The sequence below is a fragment of the Zalophus californianus genome, chromosome 2 (genome assembly GCF_009762305.2).
Source record: "Zalophus californianus isolate mZalCal1 chromosome 2, mZalCal1.pri.v2, whole genome shotgun sequence".
NCBI classification, from domain to species: domain Eukaryota; kingdom Metazoa; phylum Chordata; class Mammalia; order Carnivora; family Otariidae; genus Zalophus; species Zalophus californianus.
The window spans coordinates 1,140,068-1,166,355 of NC_045596.1; the positions used below are offsets into that span (position 1 = coordinate 1,140,068).

Here is a 26,288-nt window from a genome sequence, read left to right on the forward strand (position 1 = left end):
GCTTAACTGACTGAGCCACCCAGGCCTACCGAAATCTGACCTTTTAACCAGCTTGCTTGTTTTCAACCTCACTCTTCCTCAGCTGAAAATGGCATCTCCTCTCTTGGATTTTGGGATCAAGCGTCTCTTTCCTCACCCACCTCCCTTGTGGCCGCACTGTAGGATGACATCTGAGGGGTTACCCTGTGACCTTATGGCTGCCCTCAGAGGTCATTGGTGCCCTGATTCCCCCTGTGAGCGTTGTGAGTGAGTAGCCAGCCCAAGGTTGCCCAGCTGGTAGGTGGTGGGGTTGGGATTGGACTCAGGCTGTCTGACCGCAGTCTGTACCCCTTCATTGCTGCATAGGCCCCTCTCTGTTGAAGGGCCCTTTTGCTGATGTTGTCTCTTGGCCTTCTTTATTTGGTGATCTTTTCAAGTGGATCTTGGAAGGAAGGAGATGTCCACTTTGTTTCCTAGTTTAATTTGAATCTTACCTGGGCCCTCGTGAGTGTGTCCCCTTGCTCTGTGACATGGAGCACGGAGGGGCAAAGAGTGGGACTCCCTCGAGGTTAGCGGCCCGGGCGGCACGGCCGCAGAGCGGCCCCCAGCTTCATGCCAGTAGTCCTTGACAGACCTGCCTAATTTCATCCGAAATTCTAACTTTGAAGTTCTAACATTTTATTTTAAAAACTAGGTCAGAAAAAGAGTGCACGCCAGTATCACGTACAGTTCTTTGGTGATGCCCCAGAAAGAGCTTGGATATTTGAGAAGAGCCTTGTAGCTTTTGAAGGAGAAGGACAGTTTGAAAAATTATGCCAGGAAAGTGCCAAGCAGGCACCCACGAAAGCTGAGAAGATTAAGGTGATAGATGTTCCTTAAGTATAATTTTAGACCAAAACTTTAATTTTTATTCTTATTTATCTTTTTTGAAATTACGGTTGCTTGATTTAGTATAATGGCTTATGTCTGTCATTGTTTAACTTCACCCAAGTACACTGTGTTACAAAACATGACAAGTTTCCTTAGGAACAGTTTATTCGTTTCACCCATTTGACAGTAGAGATAATTTGTTTTATAATTTTTATTCTTTCTGTATATATAAAAATATAAAAAATGTTACATATAATATATATTATGTGATATATGTATTCCATTAGTTAAATGTGTTTGGAATTGACTTCCAGTTTAAAGAAATAGTAGTTATTATATTGGGCTGAATTCTGTCTAAAACCTTCAAGTTAATTCGCTTTTATAGTTTTTGATTTCTAAATTTATCTGGAATTATAAAAGTATCCTTTTTTTAAAGTGGGTTACTTTTTTGTTTGTATAATGAAACTTACAATGTCTTATGTTTTTCTTTTCAGCTGTTGAAACCTATTTCAGGGAAATTGAGGGCCCAGTGGGAAATGGGCATCGTTCAAGCAGAAGAAGCTGCAAGCATGTCGGTAGAGGAGCGGAGAGCTAAGTTCACTTTCCTCTACGTGGGGGACCAGCTTCATCTCAACCCTCACGTAGCTAAGGAGGCAAGTATTGCTGTGGAGTCTCCGGGACAAATGGTAGAATCCTCAGGAGTCATTGAAGAAGCTGCTGATAACCCCAAGTCCATGAGAGAAGAGGGCATTCCCATCAAGAGAAGGCGGAGAGCCAAGCTGTCTAGTTCTGCCGAACACCAAGAAAGTGACCCTGGGACGGTAAAGAGTACTCCTCAGAAGATGGCAGAAGCCGACCCCAAGAGAGGAGTAGGGTCTCCTCCTGGAAGGAAGAAGACCACGGCCTCTGCTCCACGAAGCAGGAAGGGAGATGCGGTGTCCCAGTTTTTGGTTTTCTGTCAGAAGCACAGGGATGAGGTGGGTACTGTGATGGGTTCTAAGGTGTTGTGTATTTATTCTGGGGAGTTCCTGAATTTGAGGAACATCCCTTCAATGCTGTTTCTCTCGTTTCTCAGCATTATCAGCACAGTCTGTAGTGAGCCTGGCAGAGTTTTTCGATCTAATAAATATTGTTAGGGAGCAGCCATTTTCACCCTTGGGGGCAAAGATGCTTGCCTCTGCACTCTTGGTTATGAAAATTGTCTCTCCCGTTGTGGGTGAGAAGATACCAGGGACCAGGGTATATCAACGATGAAAGCATTTGAACCCTTTCCTTAATTGTCATCGTAGAATATGGCATCTGTTAGTACGTTGTAAAGCTTGATTGTAAAGAACTGAAGGGATTAAGCGCCTGTTTTTTTTGTTATGTTCAATAGTACTTGAAGTGAGTGGGTCGGTAGGGCTTTTCTCAGTAATGTAAAGTTGGTATAATGTGAGAAAATCTGGTATGTGATTCACTGTGTTGCAGATTAAATGAGCCTCTCAGTAGATGGAGAAAAGGCAACTTGATAAATTTCATTGCTCTTTGATACGAAGTTAGCAAGCCAGGATTAGAAGGTGACTTCCTTAATCTGTTGAAGAGTATCAATCAGAACCCTTCAGTAAGCATCATACTTATTAATAAAACTTTAGAAGCATTCGCTTTAAAATTGTGAACAAGACTAGATGCCTTTCTTTAGCCACTTAACCTTAAGTGTTGTAGAGAAAATACTAACCGGGACGGTAAGGGAAGGGAAAGGAACGAAAAAGGCCTAACTGTAAAGGAAGAAATAAAGCTGCCATTGTTTGCAGAGGTCTGTGTGGAAAACTTAAGAGAATCTACAGAAAATATTTAGAATTAATAAGAGTTCACTAGGACTGGTGGATGTGAGATCAGTATACAAGAACCGCAACACAGAGGAAACGTGGTATGAAGACAGATACCACTTGGGGCGCCTGGCTGGCTCAGTTGGTGGAGCATGTGACTCTTGACCTCGGAGTTATGAGCTTGAGCCCCACTTAAAAAATAAAATCTTAAGGAAAAAAAAAAGACACACCATTTACGAGTGCAACAAAAAATAAGGTACCGAGAAATAAATATAACACAACATGTATAACTTTGGAGAAAAATAATGCTTGGTACTTTAGCGGACCTAAATAAACAGACATGTTAATGGATAGGAAGGTTCAGTTTTCTGGAGTTGAAGTTGTCAATTCTCCTTCTATTAAACTATAAATTCTGTATAATCCTAATAAAACTCCCAATAGGAATTTCTTTGCATTTTTTAAGTGGATGATAAAGAGCCTCATCTGAAGACTTGCCTTGTCCCCTAGGAAGCTCTGTTGCTAGAAGCAGGGACGTTTGTGCCTTGGATGTTCAGGGCAGTGGCAGCATCCCGAATAGAGCCCGGAAGCAGACTCTTGAGCATGTGGAAGCAGATGGGAAAGGGGTGCAGACAGCTGGACAGGCTGGCTGCTCAGGATGGGCACTGGGACCACCCCAGTGGTTTCACAACTCAGCTCCTGTAGAACAGCCTTGTGCTTTGGGAGAGGGGAGGATTTCTTAAGCCAAACTGATCATAGATCGTTGAGGAGCTATGAAAGTTTATGTGCCAAGGACACCATGAACACAATGAAAAGATGAATGGTGTGTACAAGCTCAAATGATTCTGAAGGCTATGAAAATGGCAATTTCTAGAAAAGTCTGGACAGCCAGTGCATCCATGAAGAGATGCTGCTCAGCCCGCTGGCAGCCGGGGCGCTGCAGATGATACAGCTGTGATGAGGGTGTTCTCCCCAGCCCCCAGGTGAGCAGCACAAGCCAGTGCCTCAGGAATGCTGAGCAGCAGTGAGAACCCTCGTCCTTTCTTCCACCTGGTTTCAAGAGAAATCAGGCAGTATATAGTGGAATTGAAGATGCGTGTTTTTTATGTATTATAATGTCATGCCCAGGTATTCGGCCCTTGGTGCCCAAGGGGATGGCGCAGTGTTCGAAGCTGGAAGGCTGTGAAAGGAGTGACAGCAGTGCTGTGTCCCTGCAGCGGGACTCCGGGCACCAGTGCCGTGAGCCCACTGGAGGTCCAGGGGGCGGGCAGTGTGCTGATGGCTGTGCACATCCCGTCCCGGTCCGATGAAGTGTGAGAAGTATAACCCGCCTGTTTTACCTACCTGTCTACCTGCATCCATCCCAGAAGAGTAGACATGTAGCTGTGAATGTGTGTCCTCTGTTTCAGAGCTGAGACGTCTTCCCAGGGAAGGTGGAGAAGCCGTGGCCACTGCCAGTTTTGAAATGGTGCCGAGCACTGGGCAGTGTGAACAGCTACCACACCGGGCCTGCTGCAGGCCAGGGGCGCCAGTGGCACGCTCTGCATATGCACCACCATGTTCACAGCCAGATGCCTAGCATGGTTGCTGGAGAGCTGCGTGCTCTGGGACAGCCAGCTGCACTCCAGCCTGTTCCTAGTCTGTTTCTCCATGGTCTCTCCACTCATTTGAAATTATGAGAGAAAAGTGGGTGCCTGAGAATTCAAGCCACTTTACAAAGACCACCCTTTTTGCTTTTGGGGACCCAAATTGCTCTCAGATGGCCTTTCTAGTCCTAAGAAATGTGCGGAGAGCAAACAGAAGCCTGTCACTCCGGACACTGCTGATAAGCTGCGGCCTGAAGGCTGACACATGGGTGAGGTGCTCTGCCCTCAAGGAGTAGGGCCTCTGCTCTGGAGCTCTCTGGCTCTGAGCACCCCTCCAGAGCCCATTCTGTACAGTGTTGCCATTGGCATCCTGCTACATGCAACAATCACACTGAAGGTGTACAGTTAAAATTCAGTTCTGCATTAGAGACAGGTGCTCTGCTCTGCTCTTCCCTGCTTGTGCCCAGTCTCTGTAGGGCTGAGGGGCAGTGTGAGGCCCATGGGCCCCCTCCCTCCCAGCTGGGCTCAGGTGCTCGTTGATTTTGAGTAATTATATGTTGTCAGAAGAGTGATGATGGCAGGAGACTCTTTAACTGGTTCAGTTACTTTGTTTTTATTACAAGTGGGTATGTGCTGGTTCTGTAATAAGTAATCCTAGACTCCAGTTGAGAATAATCGGGTCTTTCTAGGTTGTGTTTTCCTTTTGGGAGGTAGTGGTGACTCTGAGGATGGTTTTTGTTTGGTTGTTGATTGATTAATCAATGCCCAACTCTTGAGGAACAGCATTGGATGGAGACTTCTCTCTGCTTCCTGGACCCCCCTTTTCTAGGGTCACTAGATAGAAGACTATGACTATCAAGGACATTTGGCTACCATTTGACTCTTTTTTGAGGTCCAGCTTCTTGCAAATGAAGGAAAGTGTTATGCTTTGTGAAATGTATTGAGTTCTTCATTAACATGTTTTGCTTGTTCATCTTTGTCCATCGGGCTCAGCTTAGATGTGCAGCTCACAAGTGTGTTCTGTGGTATTCTGGAATACAGTTAGAGGGGCTGCAGGGGGGGCAGTGAGTTTGCTGGAAGACAATGTCCACGGTGGGATGTAGGCCCACTGATGAGGACGAGGGTGGGGAGGGGGACTCTGTTTGCAGGCAAGGAGGCAAGAGCAGCAGCTGGGGGGGGGTCCCCTAGCTGTGATGAACAGCCCAGGAAGAATTTACTGAAGGCTTCAAGCATCAGTAGCAATGTCATTGACTACTGGTGTGTGTGGTCTCAGTTTCCCATTTTTAAAGAATCTTTTCCACCTTCTCTGATCCGAATTTTTACAGATGCATGAGACTTGAACCATGCAATATGTCTCCATTCTTTGTATATATATTCGTGTCAGTTATGTAGTGTTGCATAACACTTGACCTCAAAACTAAGTGGCTTAAAACAACAACGCACATGGATTCTTGGACAGATTCTGTGGGTCAGGAATTTGGGAGCAGCTTAGCTGGGTGGTTCTGACTCAGAATGTCCCATGAGGTCACAGTTAAGATGTTGGCTGGGGCTGCATCATCTAAAAGCTTGACTGGGGCTGGAGGATCTTCTTCCAAGGTGCTGTACTGCTATTGCCTGAAGGAGGCCTCACCATGTGGTCCTCTCCATGGGTTGGCTGGGGTGTCCTCATAGCACAGAGGCTGGCTTCTCATGGAGCGGGTGATCCATGAGAGGGCAGGTGGAGGTCTTCTGTAAGTCTCAGACCTGACACACTGTATGCCACTGTTTCTACACTCTGCATTGGCTACATTGGCCGTGCTTTTCAGTAGGGAGGCAGGAGTACTAGGAGTTGAGCGTGAGCTGTAGGGGACTGTAGCCATCTCACAAGTCTAAAAGGCGCACAGAGCTCTCAAAGGATGTGTGAGGCGACAGGTGGGCCGAGGGCGGGGAGTGCGATCTCTGAGGAGCGCTCTGAATCTTTGTAGTGGTAACAGTTCAATCAGCACAGTGTGTGTGAGCTTGTGGGTATCTGGTTTTCCATATTTTTTTTGTATGTCTGAGATAGTTTATTAAAAATCGGGTACCCTGGGTGGCTCATTCAGTTAAGCGCCCGCCTTTGGCTCAGGTTGTGATCTCAGGGTCCTGGGATCGAGTCCTGCATCGGGCTCTCTGCTCAGCTCCCTCTCAGCTCATGCTCTCTCTCTCTCTTTTTCTCTCTCTCAAATAAACAAATAAAATCTTAAAAAAATATATATGGTTGGGGCACCTGGGTGACTCAGTCAGTTGAGTGTCCCAACTCTTGGATTCAGCTTAGGTCAGGATCTCAGGGTCCTGAGATGGAGTCCCACGTCCGGCTGTGCACTCAGTGGGGGGTCTACTTGAAGATTCTCTCTCCTTCTCCCTCTACCCCCACCCCTGCTTGCACACATGCTCTCTTTCTCTGTCTCTCAAATAAATCTTTTTAAAAAAAAAAAAAAGATTTATTTATTCATTTATGTATTTATTTATTTGACAGAGAACAAGCAAGAGCACAAGTCGGGGTGGGGGGTGGGGACAGGGGGCAAAGCCAGCTTCCCGCAGAGCAGGGAGCCTGATGCGAGGCTCCATCCCAGGACCCTGGGATCATGATCTGAGCTGAAGGCAGATGCTTAACCAACTGAGCCACCCAGGCGCCCCACAAATAAATAAATTTTTTAAAAAAATATGGAAGTAGCCACTACTGAGTGCTTACCATCTGTAAGATACATTGCCAGTATGTTACTGTGAAAAATTCAATTCTCATAAAGGCCTTTCGAGGTTGGCGTAAATTATCCCTGTCTTATAGCTAGCTACCCTGAACTCAGATATGTAAAGTGACTCTCCTTTACCAGTAGGAGGACACAGGCAGGAAGAAGGATTGGGACTTGGCCCGAATAATCACGGGTGTGTGCATGCATGCGTGCGTGTGTGCATGCACGGGCACACACAGAACGTGTAAGCATTGTACTGCACTGCTTCATTGATGAAACCCATCAACTTCAGTGAGCAGCCAGTGCCTTATTAACCTAAAATGAAGACGGAGGTACTTCTGCGCCCCCACTGGAGTACACAGTATATGATTAGGGATGAGAAATAAGCAGATGGTCCTCCAGAAGGTGAGCACTGTGGGTGGGATGGTGGCTGCTTTGACCTTTTTATTTTCTGTCCCTAGCACAGAATGTTCCTTGAATGAATGAGTGAGCGAGTGAGTATAGCATTGTAGCTGAAATTAAAAGGGTGATCCAAAGTCAGCCTGGTGGAAGAAAATGTTTCAGGGAGAGATGGAGCCTGCCATTGTGCCCCTGAGTGCAGAGTTGTTCAGGGCGTGATGAAAGTGGGGTGAGGATGGGCTCCAGCTTACGGGGGGCCATGGAAGACATTGCCAGGTGGCAGGGACCCTACCCTGCTTGTGGGCTGGGCTGTGGCCCCTCTGATTGCAAGGAGGGAGACCTTTTAGGGTGCGAATGTCAGCAGGTGGGTGGATAGGACCGAAAGCCAGGGGACTGGTTGCTGAAACCATAGCCATCTCGATGGGGTGGGCACAAAGATGTTCAGGGGCGGAGCTGGCCAGCCTGGCGTGGGTTTAGGTGCAAGGGGAAGCGGCCTTCAAGGAGGGTTCAGGAGTCTTGTTTGACGAAGCAGCTGTGAACACTGCTAGGCCTCATTCTGTTTGAGGATATTGTACTCAGGGGTGGGTGAGCAAGGAGGGTCGTGGGTCCACAAATGCATGTGCGAATCTTGAGGAATCTTCAAGTGCAGAGTTCTGGCAGGCCATTGTCCTGTGACTTTGAAACTCTGCACAGAAACCTTTGTTGCATTGAAGGTCTGAGACCTTTGATGCTTGAAATGTTGGGGCTGGTGAGCTCACCCTCATGAAGGATGGGCAGGCAGGACAGACTCCTGCTGTGGGCCAAGTGGTGAGGATGCCCTGCCCCAAGATGAGAGGGGGAAGCAGGTGTGTGCAGGGCCGGGACTGCTGACGCAGGGGCAAGGTGGGAATGGTGACAGTTCACAAGGGACACCGAGGAGAACACCCGGTGGAACACTGGAGCCCAGAGCTGGACTTCGAGTTGCAGAAGGCGTCCTCGGGCTGTGAGGACACCGAAGGGCAGGATGATTGTGTAGGTGGTTGTTGATCCACATCTGAAAATGCACATGCTCTGAGATGCGAGGGTGGGTGGAAGTTGGTGGTGTGCCAGTGTCCATCAGGGCCGGGGAGGACACGGTGAGGTGTGGGAGACACAGGAGGCGGTAGGAAGCCGTCTGCAGTGACCATGTTGTGAGTAGGGGTTTGCGTTTTGGGGCAGAGGTTACCTATGTTGGTTGGGCAGGTGGTGGATCTAGGTGGTAGTAGTGACCAGCAGGATTAACTCGTTGATTCCTTATCACTGCCAGGTGAAGTGTTAGCAGCCCCACATCACAGAGGGGGAGACACCTTCACTTACCCAAGTTCACAGAGCTGCCACGTGGGGGAGCCACATGCGAATCTGGGGTCTGGCTCCAAAGCATGCTGGCTAGTGCTCAGAATCAGGCAGCAAACCTTTTTGAGAGGGCCTCCGGGGCATTTGAGGCCTGTGTCAGTTCAGCTCTGCTGTTGTAGCAGGAGAACAGCCCTAGAAAACAGGTAAAGGGGTGCCTGTGGCTGCTTCCAGTAAAACTTTTACCTGTGAACGCTGAATGCTTGAATTTCCTGTAATTTTTATGTGCTAGGACTTTTTTTTTCAACCATTGAAGGATGTAAAATCAATTCTTAGTTCATAGACCGTATAAAAACAGGAGGTGGGGCGGGTTTGGCTTGCCAGCCATCGTTTGTCCACCTCTGTGCCCCTGCTGTTGATAACCTCTCAGGCTTGGGTGCACATGAGAGCCCCTGAGAGTCTTGAAAACACTGATGCCAGACTCAGAGAATGAACTGGCCTTGGGTGGGACCTGAACACCAGAGGTTTTAAAACTTCTCTGGTTGTTAGTGTGCAGGCAAGGCTGTGGGCCCATGGATCATCTGCAGACCTTGGGAAAATGCAGGTTCCTGGTTGGCAAGTCTGGGGTGGGGCCTGATGTCCTCATTTCTGGCATGCTTCTGGGGTGCTGATGCTGGCAACCCCAGCATGGCTGGAGGGCCATGCAGGGGGCTTGTCTCTGTGTGCTGGCCTGCACTGTGAGGCATCATGGTATGCTCCTTGGCCTGCCACCTGTACCATCCTTCCAGAGCCATGTACCTGAGAGATGGATGTATGCTATAGCAAATGAGAAAGCCAAGCTAAGACTTCACCCCTGTGTTGACAGGTAGTGTTTCCGTGGCACTTGTCCTACCACTGATTTTTCAGGAATACCTAGATAATTGTAACTTACTAGTAATAATTTAGTGATTTTGGACAAGTGTATTTTTTCCTCTTACCATTTATTGTTTCCTTCCTTGACATAAATACAGTTGAATTATTTTCACCAGCACTGTTTTTATTTATGAGCTTTCAATGGGTTATAGCATCAGATAATCACTAATTTTCTTTGAAGCTTTTATGGGGCATTGTCCCATGATGGAATAAATACACCACATGCTGAGTTCCCAAGGGCTGTGCATTGGATTTTGTGCAACACAAAACCCAGCTGAGTTGTAGGTATGTGGCCTTCTTGACCCCACCTTTCCTGTGTCCACAGGTTGTTGCTGAGCACCCAGACGCCTCAGGTGAGGAGATTGAAGAGTTGCTTGGATCCCAGTGGGACATGCTCAACGAGAAGCAGAAAGCACGCTATAACACAAAGTTTGCCCTGGTGGCCTCTTCCCAGTCTGAGGAAGACTCTGGTAAACGTAAAGCTGTACTAGCGTACTCGGCTTAGTTGTGACATGTGCGTCGTGTGGCTGAGCTCCGGTCTGGGAAGCGTGGCTGCTCCCCCAGCTCTGACCCGTGGTGCTTGTGCCAGCAACCAGAGTGTGTGTGGTCACAATAAAGCAACCTCTGCTGTCTGCATTTTCTCCCTCGTTGTCATGAGAGCTGCTCGGTGTGATCCTCTCTCTGGCCTGTGAGCCCAAGTGGAGCGGGCACTCTAGCCTCTGCAGCCGATGGGGTGGTGTGAGGGGGACACAAGAAGGAAAGGAGCCTAGGCGGTCTCTAGGACTCCAGGCTTATATGATGTGGTAGGGTCAGACTGCAGGCCTGTGGCCCCGCGGTGATGCCCTCCCAGCAGGAACTACAGGAGGGTCTCACCTCTGCAGGTGGGGGGCTCTGGACCTGGGAGCAGGGAGGGCATTCCTGGCCTGTCTCCTTGAGAGCTCACAGGGTGAGGAAGGTGACTGTGGACCGACCTTAAATGTGGCTGTCCTCTGGTTCTTCTTAGGCCTTCAGTTTAAAAAATAAAAAATGCTACTTTGCTTTGGTCATTGGAAAGAGAAGGGAGGCTTAACACTGTTAAGCTTGGAGAGAACCTTTAACAGTGGTCAGATCTGTCATCCATGCGTGGTTGGACACATGTCATGGAAAACCGACATTTCTAACATAAAAAATATATGGTTATCAATTTAAAATACAAAACAATTCTGTATCTCTCAAGGTTCATCACTGAAGAGTTTTGGAGAGGCCAAATATTAAAGTGTTTCAAGACTCACCTAAAAGGAGACCAAGACCCAGAAGTCATTGCACTAGTCACTGTGTGCACTGGCATGTGCCTTTAGACCACTTCTAGACCAGCACTGTGTGCATCCGACTCTTTCTGCGCACGCACTTATGCGACCTTCCTGTTTGTTCACAGATGCTCTTGATGTTAGGGCTTTCTAGATCTCTACATCAACCGTCTCGTATATTAATACTGAATTTTGTTCAATTCAGCGTTTGTCGCAAGTACTATAATTTAGAATAGCGAGGATGTTCTGGATTTGTGCATTTTCTGTAAAGGGCAGACGTTCACTTGACTCTTCATCAGTACACTAGAGCTAGAAGAGTGGGACCTTTTCAATGACTGGCTTATTTAAGAATGAGTCAGGTTTTCCTGAAGCCAGATTTAACTACCCTTCAAGAGTTAAGTGTGACTGTGATTGTGTGTACCGAGTACTTAGCAGACAGGAGGACAGGGTTGCTTTCCACCCTCAGTGTATGTCAGGTGTGTGTTTGTCCTGGAGGCCCTCTAGCCTCCCTTTTGGGGGCCCCCAGTGCCGATAACCAAGATGATGGGCTGTGTCGGTGGCATCAGCTGTCCCATGGCCTCAGTGTGAGGAATTCAAACAGATGCCCACGTTGCCTACGTCTGGATGAAACGCCTGCTGTCTCATTCCGGGTACAGGGGGAGGTTCTTAGGTAAAGGACTGTGACATCATCTCACCTGTGTGAAGGTGAGGTGGCAGTTGCTGCTCATAGGTATCTATAGCTCAGTGGACACATGTTGATGAAGTTGGGCAAACCAGATTGAGGAGGTTCTGGCAGGTCAGGCTGGCTCTGCCCTGTGCTGGTTATGCTTGGTGAGCCACGGAGCAGACAGCACGGCTCTGCAGGCCTCTTCCCGGTGGGCCTTTATGGCCAGCCCACAGTGCTGGGGGGCGTAGTGTATGTAGGCCAGCTCACGCTCTTCTAGGACTGGCAACTTCTGAGGGTCTGGTAATATCAGGCCTCCGCCTGTGGTGAGGCCCTGGCCAGAGTGACTGGGGTGTGGCCAGCTGCACCTCCTCCTGAGGCACTGTTGGATGCCACACTCCTGGCTGTGCTACTCTGTCCCACCTGGTAGTAAGGTTTGAGGATGACACTGCCCTCCCTCCCACCAGATGTCTGACCAACAGTCCAGGGATAACCCTGGAACCTCTGTAAAACAGTCATGCAAATGGAAATACTGGATTTGTGCTTGAAATAAACATTGGTGTGTTCAAATTAATCACCTCTCTAGAACTTGCACTCTTACCTTATTACATCTTATTTTTCTAGGTCAGGACCTTAAATCTTGGGTTAGTTGATATTCCTGGAAATACCTAATAACTGGCATAGTTAAACAACACAAAGCCCTTAATTGCAGATACAAAAGGAGTGTTGCTACGTAACAGACTTCTTTCAGGAAATGTATAAAAAGTAGCAAGTTGTATACTTTTTGAAGTTGCACTTAAATTCCACTAGTCTTTGAATGTTAGTAATCTAGTGGGTTATATTTAAATTTAATGTTATAGTACATTAAAATGGAATTATAACAAGTACCAGTATAATAGTCTGTAGATCAGATAAGGATTTTCTAGTATTTGATGTTACAGGAAATGGTCCCTTACAGTTTGCAAAATGCAAAGAGATCTGGTCTGTAGGACTTGGGCCCTGGAAGCCAACAGGATTGCAGGAAGCCCGTCAGGGGCTGGATTTGCACGAGTGCCCTGGCTGGGTGGTCTCTGCTCTGGGGGGAGGCTTGTGGAGTGTTTTTCATGCAAGTTTCCCCCTCCCCCGCTCCAAGGTACCGTGAATGGGAAAAAGAGAAACCACACGAGGAGACAGGACGCTGCAGACGCCGAGGCGGGCGACGCGGCCAGGAAGAGGCCCAGGACCGACAAGCACGGTCTCCGGAAGGTAAGTGCGGCCGGTCCGGTCGGCCAGGGGCTGCAACTCTTTAGCGGCTTTGTTTCCCTTACGGGGTGGGGGGGGGGGGGGCAGATGGCCTTCCCCGGACGAGGGTGGTGCTCAGCGGGCTTTGTGCTAGAGGCAGTGGGGCTGGCTTCTCTCCTGACCCCTGAGAAGGCCGCTGAAGAGAGCAAGTTCTTACCTGCCAGGGACTTTAACACAAACCTCGGGCACTTGGATCAAAGAAAAAATCCAAACACTTGAGAAACACTTGATGTTTAGATTTGATGGAATTGTGTACACTAAAGATTGCCCTCTTCCTTAGGGCTATTATTCAATGTGTAAATAATGGCTTGGCATGAAAACATCACAATCCACTAGCGATATGTCACACTTCAAGAAAAAAAGTTTTTCAAAATCCATTAAAGGCATTGAAAATAGATTCTATGAATTCATTCAGTTTGTTAGTAATTCGTGTTACTGTTTACCTAATGGGACTACCAAGCAGTCTGTGCGACCACACAGATAACGGAGGTCCAGCCCCAGGGCCGTCTAGTTCTAGTGTAGCCCACCAGGCATCGAGGGGCAAAGTTTGCCTGGTACCTGAAGGAGTGTGAATCTGGCTCACGGTGCCCATGCGTGCGGAGAGTGTGAGCCCTTTCCAGTGCGCTTTATGGCCCAGTGCCGTTTAATCATGAACTGAGAGAGTTGAAACAGACTTTGCATCTTATGTTTGAGTGTATACAGAGTTGTCGTGTGCTTATGATTTTGAGAAAAGCTTCATACTATCTTTTACTAATCTAAATTAAGAAGTTCCTTTCTTTATTGTTTTATTTTGAAGAATGGAAAAATCCACATGTTGTTGAAGTGTAAATATGTGGCCACCGCATCATCTGTCTTGCTTTTTTTTTTTTTTTAAGATTTTTTTAATTTATCTATTTGACAGAGAGAGAGACAGCGAGAGCAGGAACACAAGCAGGGGGAGTGGGAGAGGGAGAAGCAGGCTTCCCGCCGGGCAGGGAGCCCGATGCGGGGCTCGATCCCAGGACCCTGGGATCATGACCGGAGCTGAAGGCAGGCGCCTAATGACTGAGCCACCCAGGTGCCCCGTCTTGCTTCTTTAAGGCCATTGTTGTAGTTCAGGGCAGCAGGGAGGCCCTGCCCTATTTTTCTGGCCAAGAGAACATTCTTCCAGACACCTGTCAGGTGAGGTTGTTAGTGATCAAGTATCCAGCCCCAAGATAGGTAAAATTGACCTGCGTGACATCTGCATTACCTGGCAGCTCACACTCTGGAGTATCCCCTCTGGCCGCCTGTTATTAAAGCAGCCCCGTGCTGCAGTCAGACTGACATCGGCTGCCTTGAGATATTTGTATTTCATACTTACCTTAAAAAATGTGTGGCTCTGGACATTTGAAATATCAAAATTCACATTAAGTAGATAGGTAGAAATGTTTTATCAACGAAGAGCTCAGGAAGTAGCACATAATAAAAGAGAAGTCGTGTCTCCCCCCTGCTTGAGTTTTTATAAACCTGAGTAGGCCATATCCTGTATGCTTCCTGTGCCCCTGTTACCTTGTCCACAGTCTTGCGGCTGCTTCCATCAGCCCCCGGCAGGCTGGGGAGTGGGGTTGGGGTGCAGGAACCGGCCCGGCCTCGGGACTGCTTCAGGGCTGTCAAGAGAGGTTATTTTCAACTCCTTCAGATTCTGAACACTGGACAAAATGTTCCTGAGCCCTTCAGCCCTTCCTGAGTGTGTGTGTGTGTGTGTGTGTGTGTGTGTGTGTGTGTGTGTGTGTGTGTGTGTGGTTTTTCTCAGTTGTGAAACGGGCTTTATTGATGATTGTGAGGTTTGTCTGGACCTTGTCTCCAAATTGGAAATTGTCAGTGTAGGGATTTAGAGCAGTGATGTTGGCACTGACTTGAGGCCCCACTTCAGGTTGATTGGGCAACCTCTGGAGCAGAAGGGTTGTTTTCTTCTCCTTCGCACTCTGCTTTGAATTCAGAGGGAAATTTGAGTAGCATATCGAATGCAGCTCACGTGAAGAGTCTCAGCAACATGACTCTATCACGCCCCGCCAGCCCCTCTATCCCAGCAGACGGTGGGGCAGGCGCAGGGGAGAGTCTCCCGGCTGTGGAAGAGGCATGAGCCTGGGTCCCTGCTCATGGAGTGTGTGGAGCACATTTCCAAAGGAAGACGTTTCTGTTGCACAGCGTTTCAGCAGCCTGTGTTAGTTCACATTAGATTCCCCCCCCCTTCCTTTTCTTCTTCTTTTTCTTTTTATTTAATAACAGAGAGAGACGATCAATGACAAGACAGCCCGAACAAGCTCTTGCAAGGCCATCGAGGCAGCCTCCTCACTGAAGAGCCAGGCAGGTAATGTGGTTAGTGCTTCTTCCTTGTCAGCTCTCCCAGGTGCCTGGGCTGGGCTGGAGGCGAATAGGAAGCTGGGCCGGGAAGGGTATGGGGTGGCCTCCAAGGGGTCTGGCAGCTAATAAAGGGGGAAGGGAGGTTGTTGTGCAACTGAATGTGTAAGTGGTCGCAGCGCTCCAGCTACATTTTATTGAAGTTATTTTTCTACTGGTTTCTACGGGGCTTTATTTTCAGTTTAAAATTACACTGAAGAAGTTATTTAAACCAGGAATATCCAGGTTTCTTACTTGACAGTGCCAGTTGTTGCTATAAATTACACCACTTTTGAGTATCTGGTCATCTGTGTATATTCAGTAAAAGTAAAAGTAATGACTTTCACATGTTGAAGAAACTAGCTTCAAATGTTTGTGAAAAATAACTCAAAGCAGTGAAAGGGGAAGCAGGCTCCCTTTCCCTTCTCATTGTCTTTTTGAAGTGTCTGTCTGACAGTTTATTACAGAGAGCTTACCATCTCCAACTCTTTTTTTTCTTTAAGAGGGTGGGAGGGGGCAGAGGGCAAGGGAGAGAGAGAGAGGACCTCAAGCAGACACCCCCCCCCCCCCCCGACACACACACACTGAATAAGGAGCCCAGAGCAGGGCTCTGTCTCATGACCCTGAGATCATGACCTGAGCTGAAATCAAGAGTTGGACGCTTAACCGACTGAGCCACCCAGGCGCCCTCCAACTCTTCTTGCCTCTCAGGTTGAATTCCTGGGTGTTCAGAATGATTGATAGTTATCTAGCTAAATTCAAGGGACCACATGAAACGAGGTCCCCTACTCTTCCACCATCTTGCCTCCCAGCCTATCAGCAACTCTTAATTAGAAAGGAAAACAACATTCAGGGGAGAAAGGAGCGAGAGTTGGAAATGGATGTGTTTTCCTTATTTTGCATGAGGTGCTGTGCTGGTTTTCAAAAATCAGATAGACTGAAAAGAAAGACATTTGTGAGCAGTTTGAACATTGAGTGGATATTTGATGATATGAAGGGATTGTTACTTTTAAAAATGGTAGAGTGGTCTTGTGGTTACATTTAAAACTTTGTTTCAGAGACATGTACTGAACTTTTTACAGGTGAAATGATACTTGTAATTTGCTCCAGAAGAATGTGGCAGGGGATGTGAAACTAGGTGTGGATGGAGCTGTGTTGGCCCCAGGTTGATGGATTGGGGGGCAGGCCAGGCAGGGGGACATTAAAGTTCACTGGACAATTTACTTTTGTTTCTGTTCAGATTTTTTCACAGTAACTAAAGTTAAGCCTTTACTATGACAAAGGAGCCCAGAAAATGTATCTTTAGAACTTCATTTATTACAGGGCTAATTTTGAAGCAGTTAAGAGATTGAAGCAGTTAAGAGAAATGTAAGATTTCAAACTTTACTTTATAAACCAAAATTGTTTTACAGCAACGAAACATCTGTCAGATGCATGCAAACCACTGAAGAAGCGAAATCGGGCATCCACAGCAGCGTCTTCCACTCCTTTTAGCAAAAGTTCGTCTCCTTCTGCATCCTTAACTGAGAATGAGGTAAAATACTAATGATAGTGATGACCGTGGTGTTCGTATGAAGGCCATTTAGTTTCCCAAGTTGAAGTGTGAGCAAAAGTCAGACTTAACAAGCATAACACTGGTGTCCTCTCCACAAATGTAGGTGAGTTTCAGATTCTTTAAACTATGTATAAGTCATGGAATGGAAAAAAAAAATCAACTATTTTAGTCTATTTGAGCACCACAGATATACACACATGCACACAGTGTATGTATAAATGTACGTGCATCTACTTTAGTCTGGATGTAGTTTAATTGTTCTTGAAATCTGTCTTAAAATGTTGTGTTCTCTATAGCCCTCACATTGTAATTAATTTTCCACATCCCAGCAAGTCTGCTCTGGTCCTAACATGACACTGTCACTCGAGCTGACTCTAGTCATTGTGCACTCACCCCAGGTGGGACGGAGGGTGGCTTGCCTGCTGTGTTGGATTCCAGCGGTCTTTAGACCTAGGCTCATGGAGGAATGTCCTCATGCATTCCATGGTTGTAGTCCTTTAAATCCTCGTGTATTCATAGATCCTTGAGTGTGGAGGTGAGTCAGAACCACCATGGCAATACGACTCCTCTATTTTCTGGATTTGCAGAATATACAATAGCTTGAGGCTATTACCTTCATTGTATCATGACATCTGGACTTCATCACCAAATTTAAAGTCTTTGCTGTTCTAAAAACAAAACAAAACAAAACAAAAAACAGCCTCAGAATGCAAGTATGACACTTTTTTTGTCCAGAGGGAGTTTTGGATTCCCGATTTTAGTGACTACCCAAGGAGTTCATATTCAAGTTTTAATTCCTTACTGTTTTGTTCCCTGTGATCCTCTTTTTCTCATTGTAGACATGAGTTCTGTTTATTTAGAGTATTTATGAGGAGATGCTAACCTTGGGCTTTTTTTGAACAAGGCAGTAAGGCAGGGAGTGGATAGACCCCCGCCCTGCTGGGCAAGAAGGTGGCACTTCTGACCTGGTCTCTGCCACGGTCACTGGTGGGGCCTGGCCGTTCTCCTACTGTCTCTCAGCCTTGGCTGCTTCCTCGCCTTAGATGAGGGGGTGTCTTCTACGGACCTGGGCCATCTGAGAGGGTGCAAACATGGAGAGCTGCTCTGAGTGGGGTCTTCTTTGGGGATTCACACCAGTAGTGGTGGGAAGCTGCTCATGTGTGTGGGAGCTGGGGCTTTCTCATAGCTTGCTATGTGTAGGTGACTAAACATTTCTTATATTTGGGCACATTCAAGAAAATGCAGTACGAATTCTTCACTGAACTTCCAGGGACTTATTGAAACATGGAAAAGACAAATTCTATACAAATTTTTTTCCTTTTTTCTTGTCTGAATTATGATTAGTATCCTGAAAAATGACGATTCTAATTCTAAAGAAGAATACTAAAAATAAAAAGTTTCAGGTCCATAGACCCTTTCGCTTAAAGTCAGCTTTTTTATTTAAGAAGATTTTTAATAAGTTTTTCTTTAATTGCCATTTGATCCACTATCCTATTGAGTTTTTACTTACTCCGTTGTCAGATACAGTTGCAAGAAAAATTCTGAGGCTGAAAACAAATCTTTTCTGTCATTCCTGTCATTCCTGGTCAGAAGCTGTGCCAGCCAAAGGCTTGGATTCAGGGCAGCACAGCCCAGGGTGGACACAGCCGGGGTGGGGTTAGAGCAGGTGGGTCAGGCTTGGTGGTCTGACGTTCACTGGGACCAGGGTGAGTGTGATCTTTGTTTTGAATTTGGGAAGACTTCGATGAAGCATTTTATAATCATTAGATTTCATTGATTTTTTTAATTCTTTAGAACTTCAGAAGTGGATAGTTTATTAAATATGTTTATATTATATATTAAATATATTAAAATCATACACTGTCCTCCATTTTGAAGGTGATACATAGATCCCATAGTATGCATTCTGTTGCTTATATAAAAACATTTAAATTACTAGGCCTTTCCATCAGGCCACTTTCGTGTGGCTTATATGAATCTTTCATTAGCAATCGTTTTTATAGAATTATATTGTTCATTAAAACCACTTCAGGTGAACCAAAAGCCTTGTCTGTTATGTGTTAACACTACTGAACTACAGTACGCGTTTACAACGCTGAACGCCTTTTAGCACAGGAGGCAAAATGTAGTGTTATAAAACAACGTCCTGTAAACCACTAGTCCCGTTCTGGTGGGAGTTAGGCCGCCATGGGAGTTGCTGTTTGGGGTTCATACTGGCCCCTTATTCAGGTCACATGCCCACTGCATGTTTGTATGTCCTGCTTTTATCACCCTTGATTGAAATAAAGGGTTTTCACAGAGTTGGTATTTCGAGACATTTTAGGTCACTTGTGGTTTAAGTTCTTCTATAAAAAGGTGTATGTGAGACATAAAATTGCTATTGGAATAATTATTACATACTACTACAGCACCCTAATGAAGAGAATAGATTAAAATTACACACTTGCATGATGAAGGCCTGTGAAGGAATTAATGTGATTTAAGTGTTTTGTAACTTCATTTCTTATTCCCTTAGTAGAGCAAATTCTTATTTTTTTCGCCTTCACTGGTAACAGCTTTTATGGGAGCCCACATCAGCCAAGTTGGATTTGAACTCAGCTGCCCTGTACTGCACTTAAAATGATGTAATATTCCAGGATGTCTGCTGCAGGTGGTGTATCATCGTACACACTAAGGGACATTCCTGTCACAATCATTTTATGGAAGATGTGTGATAATCTGTTTTTACTGGTATTACTAACACATACAATGAAGAAAACAGATAACAAATTTTAAGACCAAGGTAAGATACGTAATCAAGGCCATTTACCTGATCACATTCATCTCATAATAGAAACACACTCATATTGCAATGATCCATGTAGATTTCACGTTGAGGGGACGCCCTTCACCTGGGGCTGCCCTGGGCCTGTGACAAGGACTCCGCGCCGAAGGGGCTGGTCTTGCTAGAGGCCACACTTGTCTCCTAGTTCATGACTTGCTGAGTTTTTATTGAAAAATGCTGGCATCTGCACCTTCAGAAACAGAAAACAAGCAGCACACACTAAAAGGAGTCCTCGTCAGCTAATTCCCATTGCCAATGGAATGTACTCAGTATTGTACATATTAAACTAATTTCCAACATAAAAGGCAGGAGGAGTTTTGATTCTGTCTTTTTTTTACTAAGCAGTTTTACTATGACACTATATACGGCAAATTTGTAGGAAAAATATCATTTACAGTATCATTATGAGCCATTTAACTCTACTCTTTTGATTCAGTGACCGGTATCTTGGGGATACCATGATCAGGTTATTTACAACAACCACTTCATCAGTTGCTTTTGTAGGACATCCTCCATCACATTAAATGTCTAAGTCTTGGGTGACCACCTGGTGTCCTGCCCCTGGGTGTCTGCATGTTTGCATGGTGAGGCACAGGCCTCGCTTGCCCCTTCAGCTCGTGGAGGCAGAAGGAGTGCTGTTCACGTTACCATGTTAACAGCACCCGGTTCATTCCCAGCAGACTCTGCAGATGTGTTCTACCTTTAATGAAAGTTTCTGACTAATACTTGTGTTTCTAAACCGTTAAGTAATGTAACGCATGTTAAACACTTAGGGTGCCTGGCGCCTTGCAAGGACTCAGTGGTTCGCTGTTGTGACAATAATGGTTATAACAATAAAAATAATAAAATCACCATCATTCCATTTTTATCCAAAAGTATAAATTTTGCTTTGGCATGAAAAGCGATCCTCTCGACTGCATTATGCACGTGGGGGTAAAATAAACCTAGAAGTGGCAGACACTGGGTTGGTTTGAATAGCACTTGAGGGTACTAGCCTGTGGCTGGGGGCTTGTCGGGGTGGCTCTGCCCAGAGCCGGTGGGGTACGTGGCCTCCAAGGTGGCCTGAGTCATGCTGTTCCTAAAGGACATGAAAAAGCTCAGGAGTAAATGTAGGGTTCATGGAAAACTAATTATTAAATTTAAAAATGTGAAAAAAGGTCATGTAAAAGTGGTCCAGTTCAAGAAACAGTCACCCCAAGTAAAGACTAGCCTGAAAGGCTTTTGACAAGAATTCATTTGAAATTATAGCATGATGAATTTTGAATGGGCGGCCAGTCAGCTACCAGCATGTGTTAGGTGCATTAGAAGTTAGCCAGAGAGTAGGCGCTTTCCTCCTTAGGAAGAACTGTCAAAATGGCTGAATAGTATATCCACTAGGCAGCATAAAATTAGCATCAGCTGAGTACATAGGAGGGCAAGGGGGTGGGGACAAGGCTAGGGGAGTATGCAGTGTTGCTGGGGATGTGGGGAAGGTGGCCAGGTGCAGGCAGTGAGAAGGGCATTCCCACACGTGGCAGAACTGTCCTGCTCCAAATGCCAGCAGTGGTCTCGCTGGGTGGGGGATGCCAGTAGATGAGTGGAGCTCCCGAGAGGGCCCACCCATGGCTTCCTGAAGGTGAGTGGAAAGGGCTCCTGTTTTGAAAGAGCTTAGCGGCAAGTAAGTTTGCCAAGAGCACAAAAATTCATTATGCTACTAATTTAACATGAATTCCCTCATTTCCTAGAGAGATCAGAATAACACTGATACATTCTAGTCTTGTCATCTGAACTGCCTGTTGGTGAGATGACTTTTGCTCATGCTGACATAGAACCATTGCAACGGTCCCATTTACTTGCCTCAAACCATCTGCCATACACCGCATCTGTGCCCGGTGAGAGGAGGTAGGCACACGAGAAGGGACTCTCTAGTGTAAAATGTGAGGCATTCACAAGAGGTGGAAACTTGTCTGAATATACAGCAGTTTAGATTGTAGCTGTTTTACAACTGAAAACTCCCCACTGTGATAGGGTGGTACGTTAAGTAAGTGCACCTGTTGGCAGCCGGGGTTCCGTACTGTTTACCCACCTGCTACGCGCTTCTGTCTCCCCTGTGGGGCCTTTCTTTAGAGTTAATACAAAAGTTAAATGTCTCTGATGGTGATGAGTTTAGGTGTACTAGCATCTCAGTACTCTATACAGTTACATCTGTACAAAGATATCTCTTAATATATCTGTCTCCCAACTGAAAATAACCCCTGTTTTTTAAGAGGATGCTCCTAAAAACTACCAAGAAATCTAGGCCAAATCTCATGGCACAGAAGCACAGCGTCATGAACATAAGGCCACGGGTGGCTCTGCACCGTGCATGGAGGAGTCTTATCTGTCTCACCTCCTCCAAGAAGGGTTATCCTGCTTCATAGGTGTTCTTTGGGAGGTTCCCCCAGCTTTAGATGTGTCTTGAGCCCGAGGCTTTCTCTGGAAGTTAAGGCAGAAGCACAGAAAGGTTTAAAATGAAGCGTTCAGGGTTTGGGGAGCGGGATAAAGGTGGTGGGGATGCTCCCAGCTGCTTGCACCAGAGGAAAGGATGCAGAAGACTCTGGAACCTGAACCGTTAGTGACAAGGTCGGCGTTCCCTGGGGTCTCTTTGGCCCTGACCTGCTTGCCCGAGACTTGAGACCAGAGGCGCGCGAGGAGGGCCAGCGTTGAGGGCAGAGCAGAGCCAGTGTTTGCCCAGGGGTGGTGACTCGAAAACCACCGAGGGTCTGTCTTAGCAGTGTCCCCCCAAAAAGAAGAAAACTAAGATTGTAAATTAGCATCTTTTAGTTCCCAAAACAGTGCGCCCATGTTTGGGTACAAAATTAAAATGATAAATGCCTTTGAAGAGGGCTCTTGGCCAAAGCCTGACATGAGTGGACGTGGGGCCCTGCTGTGGCAGACAGCTGTGATGCCGTGCATTCTTTCAGTAATAGTACAAGCGTGTTTCAGTCAGGTCCTCCATTCATGTGGTCCAGCCCAGCAGAAAGGGGAGGGTCGGCGAGGGGTCCCTTGGTGACTTAGCAGCCCCGCGTGTGGTCAAGCTGGTGAGGAGGCGGGGCTCCTGTCTGAGAAGGCAGGTACCTGTACTTTGGCAGGTGGACTGGGTTCCTTTCTTGCTTGATCTCTGACCTAACGCTTCTTAATCATGTCTAGCCCTTGGATTATTAACTCGTTCTGGTCCAGGCGGACTTTTGTGTGTGACCTGGCGAGGGCTCTTTCTACTTGGCGCCAGCCCGTAGCACTGTAGGCTTTTTAAAGTCAGTACTGTCCTCCCTGGTTTTAAAAATCTCTAAACAGAGAAAGTGATTGCTGAAGCCTGCTGTTTATCTTTCAGAATATGAATCTGAATGAGAGTCTTTTTCTAAGAGAATTGAATCTGGTTAGAAAAGGTTTCACAAAATGCTCCCCAGTCTGTTATTGGCTTCTTACTGACTCTTAAAGGTTCTTTTTCCCTTTTTCTCTTCTTTTCTTTTTTAAGAAATATACTGACTTCTATATGTTTTAGGATTTTTGGTCGGTGACCTCGATTTTGATCCCTTTAAATACTATTTTTGTTGTTTTACCTAGAATATTAGAAATTACCACTAATTTACTTGCCATTGATGGAAAACCAACCATCCTTAGCATGTAGGAGATGGTACGTACCCTGTTCATCCTTCTCCTTGTACTGCCTGGGGGAGGGGCACGCTCCCTTCCAGGCATTTTTCACCAGCGAGGGCAGGTGTCCCTCAGTGTCAGGCCCTGTTGTCGTGTTAGAGACATTTGTGACTAGCAGGTTACATATTAGGATCCACCTTATAACTTTTTCTGGCCTACATGTAGCTGTTGAGTTTTGGCATATAATTCTTTGGTAGAGATTTTAAAGCGTGCTAACCAGTCGGGAATGTTGTACCTTTAAGGAATGACTGAAGGAGGGGTGGGGTGGCCCAGCCCGGCGGCGGTGGGGGTGGGGTGGGGGGTTTGCTCAGCTGCAGGCAGGGGCTTCGTTCCTGCTTTCACGTTGCCACGGGGAGGGCACAACGTGTTGCTTGCAGCAGGCCCCTCCCCAGCCCACTCTCTACGGGATGGCCACTGCTTGAGGGACATAGTTGGGGCAAAGGGGTTGATAGGACATTTTAGAGACTCGTTTTACCCATGATCATGGCCAGCCTTGAATCTGGACCAGTAGCTGCATAGCCTGATGCTGCAGCCGTGGCCAGCACTTGGCTCTCACTGGCACCTTCTGGGGCTGTCGGACGACACAGAAGCACCCAGGTTAGAAGGTGAAGCACAAAGACCGTGTGTGAGCTGGAGATCTGTGTGTTCAATGATTCAGACCTAACCCTAGAATTTAGGGGCAGCTAGGATGGTTCTAGTCAATGTCATCTAGAAGGGTCGCTTTAATAAAAGTTATTCTGAACTGTAGTATTTTAGGTGATGAATGACTGATTTAAAAATTATTTTAATTCCAGTTTTAATATTTCACTGTGATGTTAACTTGGAGGACCTGTCTGAGATTAGTCTTTTGATTTTAAGCTCATTAAATCTGCTGAGCACAGGATATTTATCATGTGTAAATCCAAAATACTGTGTGAAAGTACTTATAGTTATTTCTTCCTTTACAAAAGCGTAACTTAAACATGAAAATAATGTTGGTTTATAGAAATATTTATTGTTCAAGGTCTGTAATTGTATTTCAAAAATGATGTGGTATTCAACTTGTGAAGGGATTTGTTTTGTCAAAAAATTTTACAATCACTGTGTATACCACCGTCCGAGGCGTAGGGGCCCTTTCCCATCACAGCAGAGAGGACTGGGATCTGCATAAGTCACCCTAAATGGCTACATTGTTTCTAGAAGTTGGTTCAAATGTGTTCACTAGGTTACCTTATGTTGATTAATACCATCTTGAAAAATTCCTGTGATACATGTTAAGGAGACAGCATTCCCTGCCCATAAAGTAATGTATTTCTAAGGCAAATAGGCAATTGGATACTATCACATACTGAGTGGGGAGTAGAGGAAGTATTTTCAGACTCAAGAAAACTTTGAAAAGTCAGGAACTAAGCTGCTTGGAGATCTGTGCTGCCAGCGTGGCTTTGGTGGAGTCGGGAAGCGCCGGGAAAGTTCTTTACAGAGTCTGTGTCCGTTCAGTTCCTCCATTGTTCTTTTTCCAAATGCATCCTACTGGATATGGAATAGACCGTAGATGTCGTAGACTGAGATTTGGGACTGTGTTGGGACCATTCAGGTGAATGTGTCGCTTTCACAAACGGCATCTCCGAGTAAGTACCGTCACCTGGTGCACGTGGAGCCTGCAGCTGGAGTAAGGCGTGCTGGTGTGGTGCCCTGCGTACTGTGTTCTTCTTGCGGGTGGTTTGCTGAGCACAGAGCCGTTGGACCCCTCCGACTGTGTGCTAGTTGTCTGTCCGGTCGCTGGGAAGGGGTTGGGTGGGATAAAAGTCGCCATCTCCTGCAATCTGTGTCATGGACTGTAATATTGTAAGGTCTGTATTCTGTATGTGTATCTTAGACCCCAATCAGGAAACAAGCCTCATGTGTGTCTTTAACATTTATATTTCCATTCAAAATATGTATTCAGTGTTTATTTCCTCAAAACAGACTTTGTTAATTTAGGAAATATCTCCAAGTGGAAACGTGCTAACTTTTTCTGTAAATCTTAAATAAAAGGTGCTGTTCCTTTCTTTGATCCAGGACTGGTCTGTGTTTTCTGTCTTTCTCTCCATGCAGTTTTTCTTTTTTTTTTTTTTTTTCTTTTTTTCTTTTAAAGCTTTCAATTTGTTCCAGGCACAATGAGGGAAGAACATGGGTTGGTGGGTAGGGCACTGGGGCTCTCTCCCCTGGGCCCATGTTGACGGCTCTTTCTTTGGGCCTCGGTTCCTCCGTCAGACGGTTCAGCCTTTGGCTGCTCTTTGAGTGGGGCTGGGCCAGGAGGTGTGGCTGCTCTTCCTGATGCCCCCAGGGGCCCCCCAGCGCCCAGTGGCGTCTTGCCTCAGAGAGCTCAGCACCCCGTCCCCCTCCCGTCTGTGATTCCGGATCCGACGGACATGTTAAAAATTGGGGTTTGAATGCAGAGTTTTTTTCAAGTTGCCTTCTTTCTGAATGTTAAATGTTAAAGAAGTAGGGGGTGAGCTGATAGGGGCTCCCTCTGGCCAGCTTGGGGGGGGGAACCTTGCTGTGCGAGGACCCCTGTAATGTAGTATACATTCACGCCGCTATTTCCATCTTCCTGGAAAAGGTGAGGAAATGAAGCTTAAGAGGCTGCTCTCTCCGAAAACTGTCTTGTTAAGGGATGTGTCAAGCGTAGAGTAGCGAGAGGCAGGAACAGTGGGCCCACACACCTGTCAGCCCTGCCCCAGAGGCTGGTCAGACCCAGCATGTCCCTCACACATCTGCGCACTCACACCAGTTCTAAGTCCGTGTTTATTGGGTGTTTTCCTTCTGCTCCCTGTCACATCAGTGAGCTCACTCTGGAAAATGTTCATTGATAAGACTACAGAATTGGGTGGATTGGCTGATGGGGTTTGTTCTGTTCTGTTTTGTTTCAGTGTGGCCCGACTTTAATTTCTAGCTTTGTGTTCACTAGCAAACAGCAGGCCTATAACATGATTACTTGTCGTGACTATCAAGGTGTATAGGAAATGTAGTTTATACTTTTGTTGTGTTGAAAAATTCAGTTTTCAACATTCATTTACCTAACAGCAAATGAACACTAAATGTGTTTTTAGTTTGTTTTTT

The 26,288-nt window shown here is 46.3% G+C and overlaps 1 protein-coding gene across 1 annotated transcript in view; it reads left to right on the plus strand.

Moving 5' to 3' along the window:
• NSD2 (nuclear receptor binding SET domain protein 2) overlaps positions 1–26,288 on the plus strand; it is a 58,563-nt gene that overhangs the window by 12,955 nt on the left and 19,320 nt on the right. The window contains 6 exon segments of the mRNA XM_027598262.2: positions 674–840; positions 1,344–1,826; positions 9,890–10,034; positions 12,647–12,759; positions 15,046–15,127; positions 16,569–16,690. Of these exon segments, the coding sequence (XP_027454063.1) occupies positions 674–840; positions 1,344–1,826; positions 9,890–10,034; positions 12,647–12,759; positions 15,046–15,127; positions 16,569–16,690 (1,112 nt within the window).